General features: G+C 42.2%; 1 protein-coding gene across 2 annotated transcripts in view; it reads right to left on the bottom strand.

Annotated features, from left to right (window-relative positions):
- Positions 1–453: 453 nt before the first annotated feature.
- The window catches only part of siah1 (siah E3 ubiquitin protein ligase 1), a 29,857-nt gene continuing 5,145 nt past the window's right edge, over positions 454–25,165 (bottom strand). Inside the window, exons 2-6 of one of the 2 annotated variants that reach the window (XM_042412638.1) lie at positions 11,474–11,530; positions 5,497–5,580; positions 5,162–5,343; positions 3,844–4,140; positions 454–3,066 (exon numbers count right to left, since the gene is read on the bottom strand). In XM_042412638.1, coding sequence (XP_042268572.1) covers positions 2,695–3,066; positions 3,844–4,140; positions 5,162–5,341 — 849 coding nt within the window. In that variant the 5' untranslated portion in view covers positions 5,342–5,343; positions 5,497–5,580; positions 11,474–11,530 and the 3' untranslated portion in view covers positions 454–2,694. The remainder of the gene's footprint in view (positions 3,067–3,843; positions 4,141–5,161; positions 5,344–5,496; positions 5,581–11,473; positions 11,531–25,165) is intronic. The other variant, XM_042412637.1, reaches the window with a different exon arrangement.

The following is a 25,165-nucleotide window of genomic DNA, read 5'->3' as shown; positions in this document are numbered from 1 at the left end:
CAAGTTACAGGCCGCAAAACCAAAATAATTAGCCGAAACAAGCTATAAAGCGTAGCGCTGCAGAGTCGGGTGTTAAGTCTCTGTAGGTTCATCACTATAAGCGACCCTTTTCACATATAAGTAGCCATGTCATCCATTGTCAATATAAAAATAAAGATTACTGCAACTTTAAGGTTCAAGTCCATGACAACTGGGCAAACTCCCATCTGCTGAGGAAGAGCAATGCAATATGATAAAAGCTCCAGAATCGCTACTAAATAGACTGAGATGAGATTGTTTTGATATGCAATTTCATATTTTAAATGTGTATATTTTGACAACCAGAGCTCTCAATAAATGTATCAAAGTATATCATCAAAAACAATAGTTTTTAACTTTCTAAATACTCATCGGTGGTGGAATTCAGTGGATCTCAGACTTAGAATTAAAAAGGAAAGGAGAAAAGGCCCCAGGTATGAAAAAGATAGATTTATTTAATGACAAATTAAAACAGAAAAAAGTCAAGGAGTTGAGGGAGAGCAGCAACATTACTGAGACTCCACATGAAGAGAAAGGGAGAGATGATTGGCGTCACCTCCCTCCCTCCTCATAGACAAAAAAGAAAAAAAAAAAAAAAAAAAAAAGAGACTTACCACACAAACAAAAGAGGACAGAGACGAATAGATGAGGAAAAACAATCCAACTCGAGGGGGGGGGGAAACAAACTTTCAGAAGAACAATACAACTTGCTTTTTATCTACAAACACTGAAGTTTAGCCACAAGTTTTACAACTGCCTTTTAATTTTTGCTTTTAAAAGTCATTACAAAAAATGATAATTATGATAATCTCCATTTAATAATAACAATAGCAACATTGTAACGGTAGAAACTGTCCCTCATTCCTGTTTGGGTGATCAGTCAATCAGTGGTTGAGGCCGACACTGGCAGACAGAGCGAGATGGAGGCAGAATAGAGTAAGAGTGGGGAGAGGAAAAGTGAGCAGGCTTCTTGTCAAACGTCCATCTCTCTCACACTCACACTCACACACGCGCGCACACACACACACACACACACCAGAGTTCTTCTCTCTCATACGAAAAAAAAAGACAACTACAATAATTAAAAAGAAACAAATTTAAGCAATAAACCCCGAAAGAAAAACTTTGACTCAACTGAAATGCAGTGTTTTTCCTCTTCCTCACAAACACACAAAAAAAAAAACAGACCCTTATATTTCTCCATCAAAAAGCTCCAACACACACACTCAATTCATCCACTGTTACACCTACACACACAGCTTGTAACGTATACAACAGGTGTGTGTCTGTGTGTGTGTGTGTGTGTTTGTGTGCGTGTCAGAACTCCACTGTTGTCGCCACTCCGTGAAAAAGAAAAAAAAAAAAAAAAGAAATCCAGGGCTGTTGTAGCTGAGAGCCTTCTGAAATCCATACAGTATGAGAGCAGTGTCTGTTCTAATAACTATCAATGACAGTCAACTATTTAAACAGTGTCCGACGCACAATCTTTAGCCTTGGGTGGACTGATGTGGGCCAGATGTGGACCGGAGGGAAACCAGATGAGCCTGTGCAGATGTTTTAAGTGGTAGATGTAGATGGACGCCTGCAGGCTGAGCTCCATCGCTGCAGATCCGAGGTCCTGCACAGAAAGTGGGTGCTACAACCAGCATCCATGTCTATGAGAGGGTTGCAGTCCAAACCATCGATAGCCATGTCGGTCACAGGTGAAAATAAATACCAAAATCTGGGAGAGAAAAAAAAAAAAAAAAAAAACTTCATGAGGCTCTGGGTTCCAGAGCTGGATTAAATGAAGACGGCCACCGCGCTCCGGCCGTGTCATCCGGCCGTGTCATCCGACCACACCGGCGCTCGCAGCCCTGCAGGTGTGTCGGTTAGCGTGTGAACCGTTCGATCCAGGAGGTCTGACGGGTTCTGAGGTGGATTATGAACAGAAGGGAGAGGGGAGGGGGGAGAGGTGGGGGGGGAGCTAGATAGCTGGCTAACTGCCTAGCACTGACCAAGAGTCCGTGTTGAAATATATAGCTTGAGCCTTCCTCGGTGTGTAGCTGTCAGGGCACAGAGCTGCTCGGTGACCAGCCTCCAGCGTCTCGGAGTGAAGGCTGGAGAGCTGTAGTGTCTGAAATGTCTGAGGAGGACTGAGGGGGAGGGGGGAGGAGAGGGGGGGAAGAGGAAGTATGAAAGAGAGACACTAAAATAAGAGAGTGAGAAGCAGGAGTGGTGGGAAATCACTCGGGGAGAGAGACGCTGACGAAGAGACAAGAGAGTTTGAACAGCTTGTCAGTTTGTGTCCGTGTTTATGACCGAGAGAGGGCGAGACTGCATGTGCGTGCATGAGTCTCACATATATATGTTTATATGTGTGTGTTTATAAGGCTATAGCCATCACTACAGTTATGTCCTTGTGTTTTTTTCATTCCTCCACTCATCCATCCATTCATCCATCCATCCATCCATCCATCCATCCATCCATCCATCCATCCATCCGTCCCACCCACCCCCTGGGCCTCCACGGCTGCCTGATCAGACAGTCCAGTTCCACATCAAGTCTATCTCAAGGGGTGAGGCAGAGAGAGAGGGGCGCTGTGAGGTCACAACTGATTTGACCCCCCCCCTAAAAAAATGCCCCCCGAAACAATCTGTAACTTTTTTTTTTTGACCCCCTTCTCTTTGAAGTTCTTAGCACATGGAGATGGTGACGTTGATGCCCAGGTTGCCGTTCTCGGCGAACAGCTGTGCGATGGACGTGTCGAACACCAGGCAGTCGCTGTTCATGATGGCCGTAGCGATGCCCTCGTGGATGGAGCGCGGCGTGGCCTCCCAGGTCAGGCGGCGCCGGTGGCCGTTCAGCTCCAGCCGGTAAGCGAAGTTCTCGGCTTGCTTGCGAGTCCCAATGAGCTGCACGATGGCAAAGAACTGCTGGTGGCCGTCGTACTTCTCCTGCTTCTCCAGCACCAGCATGAAGTGGAAGCCGAAGCATGACTGCATCATTACCCAGTCCACCGCGCCCGGCAGGTTGATGTCTGTGGCCAGGAACACGATGTCCTCCCCCTGGAGAGAGACACACACAGGTTGAACAGCGTTACGCATGATTTCTTTAAGCTTCAATATAAACAGGAAGTGTTCCAACATTGCCGTTCCTAAAGCCATGCATGGCCAAAAAAAAACCCAAAACACTGCTTACTTGTATACGTATTTATCATGTTGCATCCACACATACAGTGTATCAACAGTCTATAAATATGGTGATGTTGATGAACTGAGTGTGCATGAAACTGATGGAAAATACCAACTATTGTGATGTATGCAGGGTCACATATTGAGGATGGAGAGCATGCAGAAGGCAACAGCTGCCTCGAATAAACACAGTATGGAGCAGGAGTGGGATTACTGGTCGATGTGACACGGTGGTGGTGGTGAGTAATCTAGATAAGAATTATGATCTCGCTGATGTTTCCTCATTCTTGGCGAGCGGTGATAGATTAAAGTGAAGAGGAGAGTCCTTTCTGCTGACTAAGATGCTGGTATTGAACTTTGGAAAAGGCAAATGGTAGTAGAAGCATTTTGTAGTTTTTGGGTGTTGACGTAATGAAAAAAAACAGAACCCTAAAGCTGGAGCAAAGAGTAGATTGTGCTCATGACAATTTGTTTTTGAGTCACGACTAAAATGATTAAAACATACATAATGTCATCTGTAATATAATATCATGCATTTATAAAAGAAATGTAATCAGTTTGTGGAACTATAAAGGCATGCTTTTACAAAATAAGCAGTGTGGCAACTCATTTCTGGTACGTGAAGAGGACGGGGGGAGAGGGAAGCCTGACCTGCAGCGTGGTGATGGACTTGTGCTGGTGCATCAGGTGAGGCATGACGGCGTCCAGAGAGCCCTGCCACTTGCAGGATGCGCCTGGGCAGGGGCAGGAGTACGGCCGGAACTCGCACAGCTCTTCGTGCTCCGTCTTGTCGGTGTGAGGCAGGGTGACTTCGCAGCCCGATGAGGCGTACTTGCAGGGGAAGAGGACAGAGTTGGCCACCTTCTCCATGGCCAGGTTCCTGATGGAGCCCAGGGGACCTCGGCAGGTGGGGCAGCAGGTGAGCTTGGGCCGACAGTTGGAGCATACCTGGGAGGGGAACACGTAAAGACGAGTCAGTGTTTATCTATGAGATGTTCTTCTCTTTGAGGAGTGGGAAAGACTTCTGAAATGTCATCAGGGCCAAGAAATGGGATTGCTTCTAAATTTTCACTGAAATTTAATTAGAAAATTGTACCTGTTTATGCATCATAACTGGATTTTTGTCCTCTTTGACCTTGTATTGCATTTTAACTGGATATTGTGTTCGCTCGTTTGTTGCGTGTGACACTTGTATTTTTCTGTTTGTATTGTTTGTGTTTATTGTTGTAACAATGTTTATTCTGCTCTCTTGGCCAGGTCACTCCGGAAAGAGATTTTAATGTCAATGAGACATTGACCTGGTTAAATAAAGGATATATATATATATAAGAGATGTAGTCCAGGAAATACAATACTCAACATTCCTCCTAATACTGCCAGTTCAAACTGATGCCTAGAAATTGAATATTTTCTTCTGAATTACAATCAATCAAACATATAAAACTGGTCAAGTTCTGGGACGCTATTTTTTAACCATTTCACACATGGAAAAATTAATGGAATTTAATGGAATGGATTCTTTAAAAATAAAGAATACTTAATACTGAGTGAGATAGTTGGATATAGTGGTTAAAATAGTTGCTATTTATTAGTAAAAAACACCATGACAAATATATATTGAGGTGGAAATAGAAGTGTATTCACTGAGAGGCAGATTAGGTTATGATTAATGAGTAAATACTAATATATAATACTAATAAAACAGTCAGCTTTATTACACCAATTAAATACTGATCTCTGAAGGTACTGTTGAGCCCAGTAATGAGACTATTCTTTCCCATGGGAGCACTTGCTAACAATATTTATACATTTAATATGTCCTTAACTTTGTGCATTATGTCTCTAACACACCCACACACATTTTTTTCTGATTTAAAATTTTATGCAAACGGGACACTCGAGCTGACATCTAAGATGTACAGCGTACAACGACCGGATTGGGTTACTGTCCGGGCTGGACCGTACATACCAGGTGTCCAGACTGGCATTGCAGGATGGGGGGTAGGACATAGTCGAAGCAGACGGGGCACTCGAACAGGCTGGCCAGGTCGCTGTTGGAGGCAGTGGTGCCTGACAGGGTGGGCACGCGCTGGGAGGGGGGGCACTTGGAGGTTCCTGTGGGCAGCGCGGTGGCAGTCTGGCGACTCATTTCTGGTAAATGGAAAGAGAGAGATGGAAAGAGAGAGCCATGATAAAGTTGTCAGAGTGTAATATGGCGCTGAAGTCTTTGTATCAGAGGAAAAAAAAAAAAAAGTGTAGCTGATTTTCTACACAAGTCCTTTCCTTGTAACTCTTCTTACTTACCCGCTGCACATCTATGAGTTATGACTGCTAGGTCCCTGGCTGTATACCTCTGACACCCCTACATCAAAGCTGATGGCCAATCCACTAAAAAGAGATGAGGATGATAGGGCAGACAGAGACACAACATGCTGAATTCCGCTGAGATGGTATAGTTGGCGTATGTGATATGATGTTAAGTCATATCTGTCATCTTAAGTTCCTCAGTAGATTAAACAATTACCTTATACTTTATTTTTAACTTGAACAAATTTGATTCTATCCTAATGTCAGAGCTCCCTAAACTTTAAGTCTTCATCTGTTGCACAGAAATATTCACTAACCAGTATTTACAGTGTAAAAAACATCCTGTTATACTAGTAATTTCAAAGCTGTGAGACCACCAAGCTTTTACCATCAGGTGAGACGGTTCAATTCAGCTCCTGATGAACAAACGTGCAGCAGGAAATATAACTGGTCTCCTTGTATGTTTATGCCGGTTGCGCTATTCAACTTACATGACATGCAGGCACATGATGAGCTAATCTATTCCCATCTCTTACCATGCTTCATAGCTCTCTCGCAGTTTAAAAAAAAAAAAAAAAAAAATCAAGCAGAGCAACAATCCACTGTATGTGTTTGCTGTGTACAGCATGAACTGCCATCAGCAGTAAAACATGTCAGAATCAAGTATCCAGCAAGCATATTGTTCTGACAGGTAACTGCTGTCCAAGTGTCCATGTGTATATAAATGTAAAATCAATTATCAAAACAGCTTTACTGCCTCGCACAAGTAACTGGTGCAGTTGCCCACTTGTCCATACTCACTTCCCAGTCTTGTATGACTGCTGTAAGCTACGAAGCGCCTGGAACCACAATAAATTTGTGCTTCAAACCAATATGCCTGCGGTTTTGGCAGTTTAGACACTGGTTACTGCAGGCATTTGGATTTCATTTGAAGCATACAGACTGTTTAAGAGGAATATACCCTCTCTATAAGACCTTACGGTATCTTCACTTGACAAAAACAAGGCTACATGAGGAATGAGCAGAAAACACGTCTCTATATGTACAACGTATTTATTACTGTCCCGGCAACAAGTCAGAGCTGCGCAGATTTTCTTCGTCACATATATAAAAAAAGAACAACCAGACAGTAAAGTGAACTCAGATGTGGTGTGTGTGTGTGGAGCTGCTGTTTCCTATCGTGCTGAGCTGTTGCCTTGGTAACATGTTTGTGGTTAAGTATGGGACGGCCTGTGGAGCAGAGCAAAGGCGAGGGGTAGAGAAAAGGAACAGAGTAAAAATGATGGGTAGGAGAAAAAAAAAAAAAAAAAAGGTATGTGCTGAGAAGAGAAGAGCTATTGGAGATGAAAGGAAGGAGGGTGGAGAACAGGATAAGAAAAAAGGAAGTGAGAAGCGGTAGAGAAAGAATGAGACAGCAAAGTCTGGGGTCAAGCGGGTCAAGTACATCAGGAGCGGACATAGGAGCTGTGTAGCTTAAAAAAAAAAAAGCGAATAAGAACATGAAAAACATATGACGGCTTAACAGAAAAAAAAAGGAATGAAAAATGTGCAAATAAGCAAAGAGTGGATGCAGAACTCTGCTAGCTGGCATAGTTCATCCTTTTTATAGCCCTGCCCACAGACAGACGCAGCATAGGGTGACCCGGAACAGAGAGGAGAAAATGTGGAGAGAGGAGAAGATACTACGTGTGGGAGGTGAAGACAAGAGAATGAGGTGGTGAGACAGCACAGCAATATGTAGACAGTCCAACAGCTGGGAAATTTCACACCCACAAGTGAAAAAGCTGCCAAATCTTTAGTCAGGGCTGCTCAATTTGTCTAACCTCGCAGATAATTTGGCAACCGCAATTTAAAAGTGTTAGAAAATACTTTGTTGTTGGGAGTAAGAGAGCATCGAAGGTGGTCTTCCCTGACATGTTTACTCTCTAAACATATTTTTGCACATTAGAGGACATTAGGAGGCGTATTCATTTGTAAAAAAAAAAAAAAAAAAAAAAAAAAAAAAAAAAAAAAAAAAGGTAAATGTTGCTTTTTTTTCTTCTTTACTTTGATTTTTTTTTGACTCCCACGACTAAAACACAGCTAAAAAAACCCTGCTTTTCAAGCACATTAATTAGTTCCAGCCCTGCTTCTAGGGAAGCCGTTTAAATTTCAGTGATTTCCTGACATTTTTGACCACTCCCAGCAGGTTTTAGGGTCGACCAGTAACCGTGAATACCAGATGATGATGTAGATAGAGTCACCACATTAGTTGCATAAGCTTGCCTCTTGCGTCTAGCTCGGTAGCTGGCAGCAGTGCCAGCAGGCAGACAGCTTCTTTAAAGTGCATGTGCTAGGGTAAAGCTTCTTGTGCCAACTGCAAAAGTAAAAACTAGATCTAATGAGAGACGGTATTAGCTAGCTGCCCCTGTGCCTGCCTGCCTGCCTGCAAACATCTGCTGCGATGGAGATAATGCCTTAGCAGCTATTAATAGCCCTTCTTAGCTGGCTAACATGCTAGCAGCAGCACTAAGAGCAGTGGGACCAAATTAGCTCAGGACATTCAGTTAGGCCAAGGCCAGGGTCACTGTCAGCTAGCATGCAAGCCTGAAATAGCTAACATGGGGTAGCTTTGTACAGACAATAACTAATTTGGCTAATTCAGCTTGAGGACAATGCCTCAAAGAGGGTCATTTACTATAAATGGGTAGCTTCAGCAGAGTATTAACACTGCATATTCCTTTCTTCAAGGTATTCATATAAAATGTATTTTTAAAGTGTTGGTATTTTGACATCCAAGTTGTAAATAGGGCTGCAACTAATGATTTTTTTCTATTATCGATTAATCTGCTGATTATTTTCTCAATTAATCCGCTAATCATTGGTCAATGACTCATCAGAAACCAGTGACAGATGCCCATCACAACATGCTACAGCACAAGGTGACATCATTAAATGTCTTGTTTCACCCGACCAACAGTCCAAAACCCCAAAAATTCAACTTACTATCATGTAAGACCAAGAAAAGCAGCATAGTCTGACCATCAAATGTGTCATTTTTGCTTGAAAAATTACTTAACGATGAATCGATTGTCAAAATAGTTGGCCATTCATTTTCTTTTGTTGCAGCTCTAATTGGAAACTTGTGCTATATTTTTATTGAGCTTTTAATTTTAGCAAGCACAGCAACTTGCTTTCTAACCAACTGTGTTTCATCAAATTCTCACTGCTAACTAATATTGTGTAATGCCCTCAACATATCTTGGAAATTGACATTTTGCCTTAGTTGAGTAAGGCAAAAAACTCAAGTCATGCACTTAAATGTGTAGCGTAGTCCATGTGTGGTGATGTGTGAAGAAAATCTGCCAGCTGTGTGTGTGTGTGTGTGCTGAGGAAGTTTGTGTGGTTTGGGTGTGGCTGATTGGTACTGCTGTCAAACAAGAGAAACACTGCAGTGACTGCTAGATATGACAGTCACTGGAAGTCAGAGAGAGAGAGAGAGAGAGAGAGAGCTCCATGTGGCTGTAAATATGATGATAATAATAATAATAATAATGATAATAATAATGATGATGATACACTCCTTCATTTCAGGTCAAAGTGCCTCCAGAGGATGCTGACAGTGGCTTGAAATGAATAATGGGCTACAGTTAATATAACATGAAGAATACTGACTGCAGCTCAGTCAGCAGAATCACTGTATGGCTAAACATACTTTACTGAAATAGATCAACACTGGACCTCGACCAGGAGGCCAGGAAAGGGAGCAACTTTTGTAGTCTAAGAGTTGAGAGAAACTGTTGTGTTGCTACACCAAGTCCCAGTATTAAAGAATTAAAAGTTTTGTTTTAATATTACTATAGCAGTTTAATCTATATCAGTGTAATGTTATGACTAACTTATAACTTATGATCTAAATTCTGCCAGGAGATCCGTCACTGCTTTCCACTGCTGCACCGCAATCTTTGAAAAAGCCAGCTCAGTTGTGATTGATGTGATTAACACATTGCTTCTGACTAGCCAAGCTATACACACAGGCTCTTGGGATTTGGGCACCCAAACTGTCATCAACATGGCAGGGCAGTGCTATGGCAGAATGGTTGTACCACCATCGAAAGCAGGCTTCATACACTTTAAGAAAAAAAAAAATGCTGAATCATATCCTTTAGTAGATGAGTGATTTAATTGTTACGTCCGACTAGGGTGTTATGATACGCGTATTCCTCCCAAACTGTTCGGTACAGGATGTTCTGTTCGGTATGCTCCGTGACCCGTGAACAATTACTGTCAAACTATTTTAATAATCCATTTACTCTGACATGCAGAACAGTAATTCTAGAGCGCCGGTTCCACCTGGAACGTTTTGGCAACGCACCACTTAGCTGTAGCGTGCTCTTGGATGTATCCTACCCGGCTTAGCCAAGGTAGCCTGGTTAGTGTCGCTGCCGTCCGAATGACAAACGAGTGCAACACTATTACTAAAATATGCTCTTTTATCTCCGTGGTGAAACAATCCTCCCCTCTCATTCATAGCTTTCACTCTACATTTGAGTGTGTGTGACTTTATATCCTTGCCTTGAAGTCTTTCAGTGCACACAAACACCATAAACACACCTGTCACCTGCCCAGCAGGGTGCTGTTAAACCAGAGACACTGCAGCTACACCTTATTTTCATACAGTCTGTGGGCTACACACAACACGGCACCACTACATTAATAATGTTGGCCATGCTAACTAGCTGCTAGCCGTCGTGCAGGCTGGTAAAATGGATCCATCGCGTCTCTTTGTATCTACAGGTTGGTGCTCCTGTCAGTGATGGAGCCTCCATGTGAGACACTCTCAGTCCCGCAAAGTACCGAAATTTGGCACTGATTGATCTAACGTGAATAATGTGAAGTAACAAGTATGCAAATTAACCTATAGACTAACATGCGTAACCGCTCAAAAATATTCTCAGCGATTAACCGATTAACAGTTAAATGTTGACATCCCTAGTTTCCGCTGCAGTACAACTAAACTTTTCAGTAACAGTTTTGGCCAATGAGCCATTGTTGGATGTTAACATTTTTCCAAAATAAAGGACCAAAATGTTACATTCTATTTTTTTTTCCTGCTGTACTGAAATCATACCGAACCATAACCCCCAAAACCAACTGTGAACACCGAACCGTGAATTTTGTGTAGAGTTACACCCCTACTTCTGAAACAAATCTCGGCTGGATGACAGCAGCTACAATAGCGAGTTGGCAGCACAAACATGTACAACAAGTAGCAACATGCCCGGCTAAAGAGAGCTTGCGAGGGGATAAACATATCTCTTGTTCAGCTGACACATGGGGGGCTACGAAGTGACACAGCCAAGACGGAGGCAAAATATAGACGAGCAAGGCCCGGCGCCCTTTTGTTGTCAGCAGGTGGCTTAGGAAAAGGTTTTTACAGTCTGAATTTACAGTTTACAAGGCTTCTGTGTTTAGTGTTTACAGTGTCGACACTAAAGAGAACCAGCAGCGAGATGATCCTTCTAAAAGAGGCTTTGTACGCCCTTAAATTATACATTCAGCAAAAAGATACAAAAAAAGGTGTGTGAGACAGAACGGAAAACATTGTTCAGAAGGGCTGACGAGACAGAAAAAGCAAGTCCACTGACTAGATAGAGGGCAATGTGCACATACTGCTCCGTGTCAAGGAGGTGGAGGGAACAATGATGACAGTAAGAAGTGCAGAGATAAACAATGACTAGGCACATAGTCCTCGGTATTCAGGAGGAGCAATATAAAAGACTAAAGTGAAAGGATGGTGCATTTTTCTGTTTAATAAGGAGAAAATAAAATAACAACAACAACAACAACAAGATCCAAATCCACAAACAGGAAACAGCTTAGTCTACCAACCAACAGCAGAGACACAAATGGGGTGAAATGGTCCACTGTAGATGGACAAGGACACACGTCAAACGGGGGGGTGAGAACACTTAACAGAAACAGAAATACCCACCTTCGTCCATAAGATTTCCAAATAAGGCTTTCGTCTTCTCTTGAAATGTGGGGACCTCTGAAAAGAGAAGAAAAAACAAACAAACAGTAAACAAACATTGCCTGATAAGAATAGATCGATAACCCTAATCTGTCAATCCTTACTAATTTGCAGAGATCAGCACAACAAAAAAAAACAGGGCTGACGGTTGGATTGTTGTTTTTGGGAAAGTGCCATGGCCATTGCCCAAACAAGATCTCAGTCTGACCTTCATATATTCTGTCATTCGTGCATGGAGCTCAGATAGCAGCGTTCATGTGTGGTGTTCAAATGTTCCAGCACACTTTCAAGTCTGATGATACTCTCTCACTATGACTACTTTCACAGCCTCTGTAAACTATTCCTACTGCAGAGAAGCTGTTAAATGATCTTTACTGACACACAAACAGAGTCATTATTTCAAGTGAAAAACCACCAACCCAGCTTCAACAACAGAGACCATTTTTGAAGTGGTAAAGACAGTCTTGATACTTTAAACTTTGGAATTTAGTCCCTTCATTTTATGCATAGTCAGATGTATCACTGAAAATGTTGGGTGAGAAAAAAACAACAACTTTAGGACATGAAAAGTTATTAACTGACACAACATGACGGTGCATAAACCATCAACAAAAGGGGACTACCTGTTTCCTCTCTCCACTTGCAACACTGTTTTATGACAACACAGCAGGCAAACCAAACATTGTGTTCACCCCTCTCTGTAGGCGTGTAGAATCAGTGTCAAGGCTGAGGACCACCATTCTTCAAAAAACATATTCCCTCATTTGGTGTTTTGATGATGGTGTTGGAGGTGGTCTAACATGTCAGTCAAAATCTCTCATAGGTGTTCAACTGGGTTGAGATCTGGTGACTGTGAAGACCATAGCATATGATTCGCATCATTTTCAATGTTTCCCCTATAATAGTACGAGAACGAGAACCACCGCCAGGCCAAAAAATATTTTTTTAAATGTCAAAAATAACGCCAAATATCCATTCATTCACAAATTAATAGTGTTTGGGAGCCACTGAGCAGCGCTGTCTCGAAACGTGAGTTAACGTCTGTGTCGTTGCCTGGGAAACTCTTGGGAGCGCAACTCCTTTTAAGAAATAGAGCAGAGCGTAAGCGAGTGAGTGGTTACGTGAGAGACCAAGTGACAGAAAAATAACGGTGGATGTGAGCGGAGCAGAGGAAAAGGTTAGCAGTAAGTTGTCAGTCTGGCAGTAAATGTACAGTACAGACTACAGTGTGTCAGTTAATAAATGCTGCAGCTTGTCAAGACCAAGAAAAGTCACGTCTGTTGTTTCCCCAACTGCTGGAAAATGAAGGGGTTAGCCCCAAAGTTAGCAACAATGGGTTAGCCTAACCTGACGACGCTAAACCATGGAGCGCTAAACAGATAAATAGAAAATGGAAAACCGTGTAGCTGCCTTGTAATTCCCCCCAAAACCGATTGACAACACTCGCCCACCCCAGGCCAAACCACTCAACCTAGAGGAAACACTGATTTTCATACTCATCAAACCATTCAGTGAGCCCTCGTGCTCTGTGAATTGGGGCATTGTCATCCTGGAAGGATAAAGATGATGCCTCAGAACAACTTTGCATTGATTCACATTGACCCTTCCCTCTAAGGGGAAAAGTGGACCCGAACCATGAACCCGTCCCAAAATGCCCCCCACAGCATAACAGAGTCACCAGATCCCCTCACTGTAGGGGTCAAGCATTCAGACCTGTACCGGTTTTTCCCTTTTAATATGTCACCCGTCTGTACATGTCTTAAGTCAATTTGTAGCACTGAAAGGATTAAATGAAAAAAAATGCCATTCATTCCTCAGTTATTAAGATTAAAAGGTTAAGAACAACTGCACAGTTTACATGCACACGAATAGTCCAATCATGTGACTGAGGCGGTAACATGAGTAAAGTGGAGCCCTTCAAGACATTACACTCACTGTGTAAATGCATCATCATAGTAGGATATAAAGTGTAGTACAATTATAAAAAGGCATGTAGACGGCTTAATCCAATTTCAGCAGATTTTTTACACTTTATTATGTCTCTTCTATCGTTTTATCGTCCATCAACGCTCTGTATGCAACACAAACAACCCGTGGTTCAATCTGCACTATAAAAGTGGGGGGTGTGTTTTTTTTTTTTAAAGGAGAGACATCATGAGGTATGAATACAAGAAGAAAATGTAACTTATTGTTGTGTGTGTCCATTCAACTATTAATCTTCCTTTACATGGAAAAGGAGGAGTATTACAGGCTAAATCAATAACATGACCATGTAAAGTATTTCAATGTTGACATGTACAGGGGTGCATACAGGGCTGTGAACAAACCTTTTACAGCACTAGAAGACATTATAAATGTGTTATTATCTAGTGCTGGCTCTTGTCTTAAAAACTCATTTGAATTATGTTTCTGCAAACCAACATAAACATCTTAATTGGAGAATTGCCTTACTCTGATTGCTGGTCCTGATTGGATTATTGAGTGCATGTAAACGTAGCCAACGTTGGCCTAATGGAAGAGCACACATTAAAGCATCCGTTCCTGGAGGGAGAGTGAGATCGATTTTGATGCGTCTACATTTCTGCTCATCAAACACTAACATGGGTCCAGTTTTTAATCAAATCACTACTATATTAAGAAGAGGGAATCTGATTAATTTCCTTGTGTGAGTTTTTGTCTTTCTCAGCAGAGACAGATCTCTAGGGAGCAGAGTTTATGGCAAGGCCTAACTTTAATCTACCTGAACAAAAAAAACGATTCAAAATGCTCAAATGTTGGCATTTTATAATGAAAAACGATGTTGGAGTCACCCGAGTTAATTCTCAGCGAGCACCAACTTGTCTAAGACAAAAACACTTTTACAAACACTACAAATAACACACACAGACGCTTCTGTAATGCAAATAGATGGAAAATCGGTACAAAAGAGACAAATATTGAGATGCTATGGGGACTACTTATTAAAAGACTAAAGCCAAGAGAAGTGAGGATAAAAACAAGAAATGAGGGAATATAAAAAAGGAGAGAAACAGGCAGCAAGGACGGAGGGAAAGTCATGGTAGAAATCAACTGGGATAAAATACAAAGATACAGAAAAGAGGATATGGCAGTAGACATGAGACAGAGAGAGGGATGAGATAAATGAACAGGGCACGAGTAGAGGGGGAGGCAGAAAACAAGCAAGGCTTCAACACAAACATGCCATTCTTTGTTCTCAACTCATGGCCCACTCTTTTCTTAGTCTCACACACACACACACACACACACACACACACACACAGACCATACTGTGTACATACACACCGCCACGTATAATTCACAATGCACACAGGCACACTTTGCTTAAAGCATCTTCTGTGCTCACCCACACACACACACAAGCCATTCAAAATTTATTCTGTCACAACATACAGTACAGACGCTCCCGCTAGCCAAACTCCCCGTACACAAAGTATGAATCTATCAAACTGCCACAAACACAGCTACAGCTCTACTGAGCACAGGAATATATCTTACAAACACCTTGACAGCAGCTGCAAGGACAGTTACACACACACACACATTAAACCCATATGAATGAAAAATGTAAATGTCTCCAGAAATTAGCGAATGTTCTCTGTGTTATCTTTTAAAAGCTTATTCACCTTCAGGCCTGTGCACGCTCCTTGAGGCTACACATGAGAAGAGTCTGAACAAGGAGTTCCAGGGTGGAGCATGCAGTGCTACGCTAGCCGGCTTCGATTTCACTTGGACCAGAGACATGGGGGTAGAGCGTTCGCGCAGCCCCTCACCGCCATATTTCTCTGGCCTTCTCCATGGAAACCACACACTGATGTCACTACTGTTGCCCTAAACACACCGTGAAACAGAGGCTCATATTTCTTTCTCCTGATCCCCCATTAAGGAGAGTAAGTGCATGAGGGTCCAGGGCAATGTTGTGAAAGAATGGAGTGCTGTATCCACCCAAGGGCAAATGGAGGTCCTTAATATCCAAAAGCATTAAAAAAAAAAGCTCACAAGAGGGAAGAGGAGGAGACTGTGAGGGAAAACTACAAAATATCAAACTCCAATGTCCCCTAGTCCACCATTGATATCCTGTTAGTGAAGCAGGCATCCACCAAACCCGCCTATCAGGCCAAACTGAACGCTGCGATAAACAGGAACACCGAGCAGGTTGCTAGGCGCTTAAACACACAAACTCACTGATGGCTTTCTGTTACACTAAAAGTCTGTAAGCAGTCTGTCAGTGTGTGGTGAATCTGCCACTCCCTGGTTGCTCCCAATCAGCCACTAGGACCTGAAGGCAACACGAGACAGATTAGCCAAGTCACTGTAGATTTTCCCCAAATTGGATTAGTTATCCTTTTACAAGTTCCAACTTTGTTTTTCATGGTGCCAGATAAGGCACTGTAGAGTCTGGCGCTGCATCACTGCAGCTTTTAAACAGGTATATCCTCTTCCAAAACCAAAACAGTGTTTTCCAAAATTGCAGGTTTGCCGCAACAAAAGCACAATTCCCACAGCAATAGGAGGGCTCGTTTCTCTAAAAAAAAAACAACAACAACAAAAAAAAAAAGTTGAACAGATTAATAATCCTTTACTGATTGGCAAACAAAGCCCTGCTTTCTCTTGAGTTCCCGGTGGAAGAGGAGACGGCTGTAGCTCGAGAGAGGGAAAGAAGGGAAGGTCCCAAACAAAGTCTCTCTCTCTCTCTCTCTCCGTCTTGACTTTTTTTTTCCCTCTGCGTTCTTTTATTTAAGCCATGTTCTCTCTGTCCCCTGGAGTGTGGTAGGTGTCGCTGCTGCTGGGTGTGTTTGTGTCTGAGACAAGAGAGCAGCTAAGCCGGCATCCAATGTCAGCCTTAACAGAGCATGCTCACTCACACCCTTCCCCTTTCTCTCTCAGCAGCTCCCAACCCGTACATATAACCCCTTCCTCTCCACGACACATCTTTTTCTCTTTCACACAGACTTTAAACTGGACTCTGGGCTGGACTAACGAATGTTCTTTGTCCACCTAGACTTCATCTTCATGTCTGTATCTCTCCGTTTTCTTTTTTTTCCCCCTACAGCGTCTTGCATGCTTTCTCTGTCTCAAGCCTGCATATTTAGCTTTTTTTTTTTTCCCCCTCTTCGATGGACATTCTCTTTCACTCTCTTTCTCCCACTTGTGTTTCCTTCTCTGCCCCCTCCCTCCGCCCGACTCTGTGGTTGTGCAAGTCTCAGATTTCAGCCTTGTCTGGCTGCAGGCTGTACCACCAGCTGCCCTCGTTGACACCATACCTCACTTTCTCAGTGGCTTTTCTTCTCATTCTATCCTTCTATTGACTTCTCCTTCACACAGTTTGCCACAACGTAATGAGCCTCTGTATCACATTCAATAACCTCACACCACTGTATTTGAAAAATTTATTCAAACTGTGGTGTATCTTACCACTCACTTCTGGCATTTGCAAAAATTACAGATTTGCCCACTAGCCACAATTTGCAGATCAAAACAATGTGACGTATTTCTTGAGTTTGACCCAGATGATTAAATCATGAGGGGCTGCATCCCTCGTGATGATTAAAAAAAGTTTACCTTTAACATGTTACTTTCTAGGTCCATTCTTGGTATGTAAAAATGTTCGCCCCTCCTTTGCTTCCTTCTCTTACAGTCTCCGGCACACACACACTCTCCCTCTCCGAACACACATACACACACACATACACACACACATACACACACACATACACATACACACACATACACACACATACACACACACACACACACACACACACACACACACACACACACACACACACACACACACACACACACACACACACACACACACACACACACACACACACACACACACACACACACACACACACAGAACTGAGCCAGCCAGGAAAAGAAGTCCAAGTGAAACCAAAATATCACTGTGAGCCAGAATCTGTCAGCAGGAGAGAAAGTGATAGCTAGCTTAGTGCACACAGAAAGAGACTTTGGTCCCGTTCACACGTACCGCTAAAATGCATCTTGGGTGATTCAATCACATATGGACAGCTCACAAACACAGAAGCAGCAGCTATCTAAAACGCACTGATGATGCACTGGGGTTCAATGGTTTCAGCAGCTATCTGAGTTGGTCAGGACTGCATATGTGTCCTGTATGTAGGACTGCTTGCTAAAATTAGTAGTCCACAATGTATGTCTAGCATGAAGTTTATCATGACAAACCACCCTAACAGTTGAGGACAACATATAAAACAGTGGAATAAAATATCAGAGTAATACATCTTAAATAGTCCGACACTGCCGGTTTGCTTTCTGTCATTACTAGTGCTGTGCCCGTTCAAAACGTGCCTGTTCAGAACAGGCTGATTGCTTGGCCTCCAGTATTGCCGCTTCAATGAATAGAAAAATCAATACAGTTGATGTGAGGTGTGAATGGGTTTGGATTTGAGTGGGCATGTTTGCTAAAAAGATTTTGTCCCAGCTTTGTCTTGTAGTGGTGCTTCACAATCGCCCTGGTCTCGGAACATATGAACTTATTTGTCCGACTGACAGTCTCATCTCATCTCTCCCCTGTGTGCTTATTAGAATGCACAGATTTGATTGGCCGAGTAGCATCACGTGAAATGATTTACAATGCATGCAATTGATCTGAGAGTTTCCTGGGGCGCTGAACTAGTATCGTAAAGGCTAGGAGAGCTGCGCCGGTTAAAATAGAAACCATCAAGACCTAATAATTCTCAATAATTTATCGGTTATTATGAGTATAATGAGCTCACACTTGACACTGCATTTCCTTGACTCCTCCGCAATACACCCACCAAGTGTGAAGTCAATCGGATGAACGGTTGTTGAGAAAAGTCATTGACAGACATACGTACATACAGAGACTCTTTCCTTTATAGTTAAACTAGTGCAAACAAATGCCTCACATGCATGCTATCGGTAGACACTACATTTTACTAATGCTCCCTAAACGCTTCACACGCAGAATATGTGAGGACTACAATTTTGAGTTGAGCTGAAGTTGATCAGATGAACTGTGGGGCTTGTTCAAGACATGCCTGAGACATCCGGCACTATGGTTTGAATATACATACAAAAGTTCCCACGCATGCTGAACAGGAACTGAGCTTAACTTTCTAAACTTCTTCAGTTCATTCTCATCACTGGGTCTAATCCCACCTCCAACCACAATGTGGGTGTGGTGCTGTCTGTATTTCCACTCGTTGTCTCCACAGGCAGAAGAAGCAAATCGATGTTATTTATGAGGTATTTTTTTAATATATTTCTCGAGAACCGCTCATCCAAACAACTTCACACATCAACATTGCACTTCCTCGTTTCCCCTGCGATCCACCTGCCAGGGAAGAAGTAGATCGGATGAACAGTTCTCGAGATACGCGAAGGACAAACTTACCATAAATACATACATACATACATACATACATACATACATACATTCCTTGCTTTATATAGAGAGAAGAGAGATTATTGGTGTCTGTTTTGACACACGTCTAACAGTTGAGCCTCCTTTATGGCTTGTAAGTAGTGAAAGCAAACGTCCATCTACTGCTGCCCTCTAAAAAAACTGTGTGGTAATCAACTTGGGCTTCCACGTTGATATCTGCTCATTTATCAGTGAGTGAGTTTATCTTGCATTCTATTGCCAAGAATGCCACTGAAAATGCTGTCATCATGACATATGCATCCAAACCATACCACAGTTTGTGCATAACCAGTCTCAGACTACATTGTGCAGCTGACCTGCTCCTGGATTCTGGCTGAACGACCAGTATGAAAACTTAGATTTGTTCTGGTTAAAAAGAAGACAGAAGGCACACTGCTGTATTCTCTTCACCATTGTTATGCTGCATCTGTTCACATTATCACCAGACAATATAAGCAAATGCAGTTAAAAAAAATTCAGCAGAGCTACACTGAAGCACAAAAAAATATGGGCACAAAGAGAGCACGCTGTGACATACATACACACTGTGAGCTATAAAACAGCGCTAGTGACACTAGCCGATGTCCAAAGTGTGTTATTAAAGGGGCAGGGCAGCGGATACAACAATGAGCCATCTGCACCAGGCAGCAGTTCATCACCAGAGGCTCAAACACTTCGTCACCTGCAGCCAGGGGTTTACAAAAGGGGAAGAAAGAGAGCTGGATGGAGGAAGGGGTGAGAGAGATTATTTACATCTTAAAAACATGTTTTGGTAATGCAGATGTTTGAATTTCGTCATGCCGATAAGCATTACTGAACTGAAATGAAAGAAAGAAGAGCAAGAGAAACAGAGAAGTAAAAAGCAGCGCCTTGACAGGAAGTTGTTAAACACGCGAGGACAGACTGGAGCACAAGCCCTCATTTCCATATGAAATGACTCCTGCTGTCATTTCCATATACAGTCCGGCTTGTGCTAATCTGATGTGAGTCACTGTCACATGGCCAAAATAAAAGCAAAGACATATTTTCTTTACTATTGCTTTTCAAAAAGAGCACATGCTTTGATTAGTCTTTGTTGGCCTTTTTAACAGTGATTTGGAAAATCTAATTTCATAAAGTCCATTTACAATCTTTAAACTGCAGATTTATGTCCCCATACACACCTATAGAAAGCCTGCGTCTAGAGGAATAAACGACATTTAGATGACATCTTCATGTAAAACCAGCACAGATGACAATATAAAGCTGACCATCGACAGTTAAAATGACAAAACATTACAACCATCTGTAGCTAATGAATGTTAAATGAGCTCAAATGAAAAGTTTGGCTGTTCTCTGGTTAACGTGCTCTCTGTAGTCGGTGTCTGCATTCAGCCAAATATTGTTTGTGGGTGAAAAGATACCTCGTTTCAGTAACACCGCTGTATGACCACCACTGGACCTCGCAACAATTTAATAATCTCCCAGTTAAACTTTGATTCATATCAACATTTAATCTGATCAGTTTAGCAGAGCTGAATCAGTATTTGGAGTACCTTAGTATTTGGAGTAAGGAGCTCTTGAAGTACAGTAGGCTACAGCTGTTAATTCAATGTGTCAGATATATTTAATTAACTTTTCATACATTATGCTCCTCATTGCTTTTTCAGGTTGTGTACATTAGCTAAGATGACACTACAGTCAGTAGTGTTTTGCCTTCTCATCCAACAAAACACTTTAGTTACTTGCAAATGTGAAAAGAACACCTAATAATATTTGTTAAAGCATTAGAAAGGCTTTGCATTTGATACTTGGATGCAATACTGGATTCAAACTTGATAAAATGCTATCTAACCCTCCCCTACCCTGACTGCCCAAAAACCAGCAGTGCAGACCCGGCTTGAATCAAACTTAAATTGCTAATCCCCCTCAGGTTTGTGCAATTTTTCTCCCCTCACATGTTGCATGTTTAGTCAGGCAATCAAAATGCAAGAATTTACCAACCTCAGTGTATCCACTATATTATGTAATAGGTCCCTCTTGTATGAAGAGTCCTGCGATTTGGACAGAGAGCAGGCATGTCTGCATCTCACCTTTTCCCTTAATTAGCCAGCCCCAATATAAGCTGTTATACACATATCTAAAAAGCACCCTATATGCATCACTGCCAAAAGAAAAACTAAATCAGTGTTAATGAGGGAAACATTAGACTACTGCATAATGCACTGTTGAGCGAGCCAATGGAAGTTTTGAATGCGCCAGTTAAGAGCCAATTCACTTTTAATGAGAGGCTCTTTCATCTGGCTCAGAGCTAGGAGAATTAAACCACATGAGGAAACCACTCTTTACAAACACGAGGCAGTGCATCGGCAAGTGGCAAGTGTAAACTGTATTATCTGGAGTCTCGTTTGTTTGGGTCTGTTAAAATGTACTCAAAAGTTCTGATGAGACAGTAACCAGTCCTTTATGTCAGGTACAGATTTTTGGATGCATGACGAGCGCTTGGTCAGAGCACAGAATCAAATATAAATAGTCCTTGGCAGTTGATAGGGCTTTTCAGAAGAAGAGACGGGCTTGCTGATACACAGACTGGAGCCTTGGCGAATCAGATGAATGACCATTTCCCTGCTGACTGTACATTACTGTCCCTCTAATGCCGTTCTGAACACCGCCCAGGCTCACTGAGATGTATTTTATTACATCTTTAGGATGAAAGTTCAATAGATTAGATCATTATAGATAGTGACACATGATGTATTAAAAAAAAAAAAAAGGAGTAGCCAGCCCCGGTCCCAAAAAGAATCCCTGAATGATACAAATAACAACACATGAACATTTCCTTTAGGGGGTAATGCTGTGACTTCTTTTACTTTGGTAGTCACCACTCCACAGCAGGAAAACTACTGAGTAACAGTGCAGCTTAGCAGCTTGTTACCATGGAGAAGCCACACAGAGCTGAGATGTCAGGGCAGAGGCAAAACCAACTCCACACACACACACACACACACACACACACACACGCACGCACGCACGCACACCTTGTGTCGCAACGCATAGACATATGTGCACCATGCATGTACACACACACACACAGAAACACAAAGAGAGCCATAAAGCAAGCAGGGAGTCCCTCTGGCATTAGTAACAGATCTAGAATTACCTCACTGCCTCAGAGCCAATGAGTCACTATGTTTCTAACACACACACACACACACACACACACACACACACACACACACAAGGCAGAAACAGCTGTCATTCTGGTTAGGAAGAGCTGAGCTCTGTTCACTGGACATGTGCTTCTGATGCTGTGCCAGGACAGTGAAAAAGCAAAGGTCTGCTGACACACACACACACACACATTCACACAGCATCTTACTCAACCCTTGTCTACATTTAAATTTTGCCTGTAAGCACCAACAATCATATAAAAGTACCAGGTAATTATACATTGCGACATTTGTTCAAATATTGTTTGATTTTGTCACTCTTGCCAAACTTTTCATACATAAGCTGGTACTGAAAGAAACAAGTGCATCACCTTTTCAGATTCAAAAAGTACATTAAGTACAAACTTATGCAAGCAGCATACTCCAGGAGTGACAACACCACAGGGCATTACAACCAATCTAATGAACCTGTCAGCACACATATGCAGTTACATAATCCTTGCTGCACATCACACAATATCAACCAAATCCGCCACCAAATACTGTACCTACAGATAGGTGGTAGACTTTACCACTCTGGAGAAGACCCAAACACTGAGTGGAATCACTTTATCCTGCAACCGTTCACAAAAACAACACCCGTCAGCTTGAGAATATCCCACTGGTGGACCTACATCAGCTGTAAGCGGCCCATTATCTCTGCGTAAGGGAAATTTGATGAGAGGAATATCAGAAACACCAAGCTGATAAGCTCTACATACAATCAAAAGACATCTAACAAACACATATTCATCAGCATATGTTACTATGTGTGTGCAGAGTTTTGGTTTTGTGATGCAAAAATGCCAAATCTCATCATTATTTTATTACTTATTACAATTGATGGTCAATGAGACACTATTAAAGCTTTTTTTTTTTTTTTTTTTAATTTAACTGTAAAGAATTGCAGTTGTTGTTTTTCCTGCTGTCCCAAAAACAATGATGACCTGACAACAGCATACAAAACATGATCTTTGCTAACAGTTACAACCCTACTGCTAGCAGTTACTGAGTTTGTGGCACTACAACTGGGCACAAAGCTAGCTTTTCCATTCAACTACACAAAATATGAAAAAGAAAACATCCTCTATTTTTTTTTTTTTTTTGCAATTTACTGAGTATGCGGATTTCATGAGGATAAGTCTTTCCTATCCATCATCTTGGCATCTGTCACCATCCGTCCCATATGAAAACCACCCCGGTAGCTACATTACTAACCGACTAAGCCTCACTAAAAGCTACAGAAAACCATCAGGTCAACAGGTCATCTCTGTTGCTACAGTATACTACAGTCAACCAACACTGTACTACGCACAGTCAGAAAAAAAAGCACCATTTTTTTTTGCATTTTTTGCTCAGGATTGCAAGTGGCTACACACCTTTGGTACAGCATCACAGGTGTTGTCCCTTTTTTTTTGCTGATTAGAGCACCTCTCAGGACTGTGATGGTGTGTACATGTGCAGACTGTTAGATATCCTCCTCATCATTACATGGACTTTGATGACCACAGGTAATTCTTAATAATAAATAATAATGCTTCTCCTACAGTTTATGGTTGAGCTTTAGGCAGGTTTCCACTTGCCCAGCTTTATGACCAGTATCATGTAGTTGGTTGTAAATTAAATGATAAAAAACAAAACAAAACACCTGATCACACCAGACATGTTAAAATACATAAAATGTATAAAATGACAAGTTCAGCTTTCAAACCTGCCTTGTGCCTTTTTGTACTACCCACACTTGCTACACCAGGCTTCAGCTGCTGGTCATAAAATCCTAGTAATGCAAAATAAGGACAGGTAGTATCTGCTTTTGCATCACATCTTTTTTAACTGGGTAAAAACCTATTATATGGCTGGACCGTGTATGGTCAATGTGTCAAATTATGGCCAATTTATTACAGGGATAGTCAGTGGTAGTGTCTATAATGTGACTTCCTGGATATTAAATGTTCAACTGCAATTTTCTGTAGTGGTCCCAGTAATATTTGTTGTTAAAGTGTACTTAAGTAGCATATCACATGACAAGGTTAAGCTGCATTGGAGTCAAAAAAGGGTATATATGTAATTGCAAGAACAATACTTTCCACTATATCTTGGGATGTTGGATTTGAAGGAGAACTTAAACCACTCTAATTCTTTCATCTGTTTCTATCTGCAGATGTCTCTCGTGTTTCTGACTCACTCTGTATTGAGTGTTTTGTCAGGGTGATTGTTATTTGCGGTGCTTTAACTGTGCGCTCTCCCTCATGCCTCCCGGTGCATGGAGAGCTGTTTTCTCTCCTACTCTGTGAGCTTGCGCTGTTTGTCCCAGCTCAGATGCAGCCGAAGCCGCGCGAGCCAGCCGTCGGAGGTTTCTCATGTGCTGCAGCCCCAGGCTCACCACTGGGTGAGCTGTCGACATCATCCCAAGGAGAGACCCGCCAAGGCTCAGGTCAATCATGGCGTGGGAGTCCAGGCACAGACTGAGGTGGGGCGTCTGCTGGCTCGGCTGCAGGGCGCTCTTTGCGGACTTGGAATGAGCTGCAGTCAGTGGAAGCGCTGTACACGCCCCCTGAGGACGCTGATTCGTTTTGAAAGAGCAATGGCCAATGAAGAAACTCCAACACTCGGCCGGCCGACAAATGGTGTAAGTGCATCACTCAGTAACGGACAGACATTCCCATGTGTAAGGCTGGCTCCGTTGTTGCCGTCCAGCCAAAAAACAAATAGCACATTTTCTCATTTGGTTTTTGAATGTTCGTCTTTAAGATTAGTCAAGAAAATGTGGACCTTTCTGGTTGTCATTTTCTAAAATCAGTATTGTCAATATTTTATATAAGACAAACACTTCGACCATCAGCAACAAACTGAATTTATAGCCGATGGACTATTTATGTGCATTCAAGAAGACAAACCGACTTAGGCTCACCCACAGAAAGTTGGTTAAGCAGAGCTTACCACCTATGTAGCAGTGCACCTCCACTTAAATACTCTGCAGAAAGCCCTGGGCTTTTTCTGACAGACTGCACT

This window comes from Thunnus maccoyii, chromosome 5, assembly GCF_910596095.1.
Source record: "Thunnus maccoyii chromosome 5, fThuMac1.1, whole genome shotgun sequence".
Taxonomy (NCBI): Eukaryota; Metazoa; Chordata; class Actinopteri; order Scombriformes; family Scombridae; genus Thunnus; species Thunnus maccoyii.
This window is presented reverse-complemented; position numbering and strand designations above follow the sequence as displayed.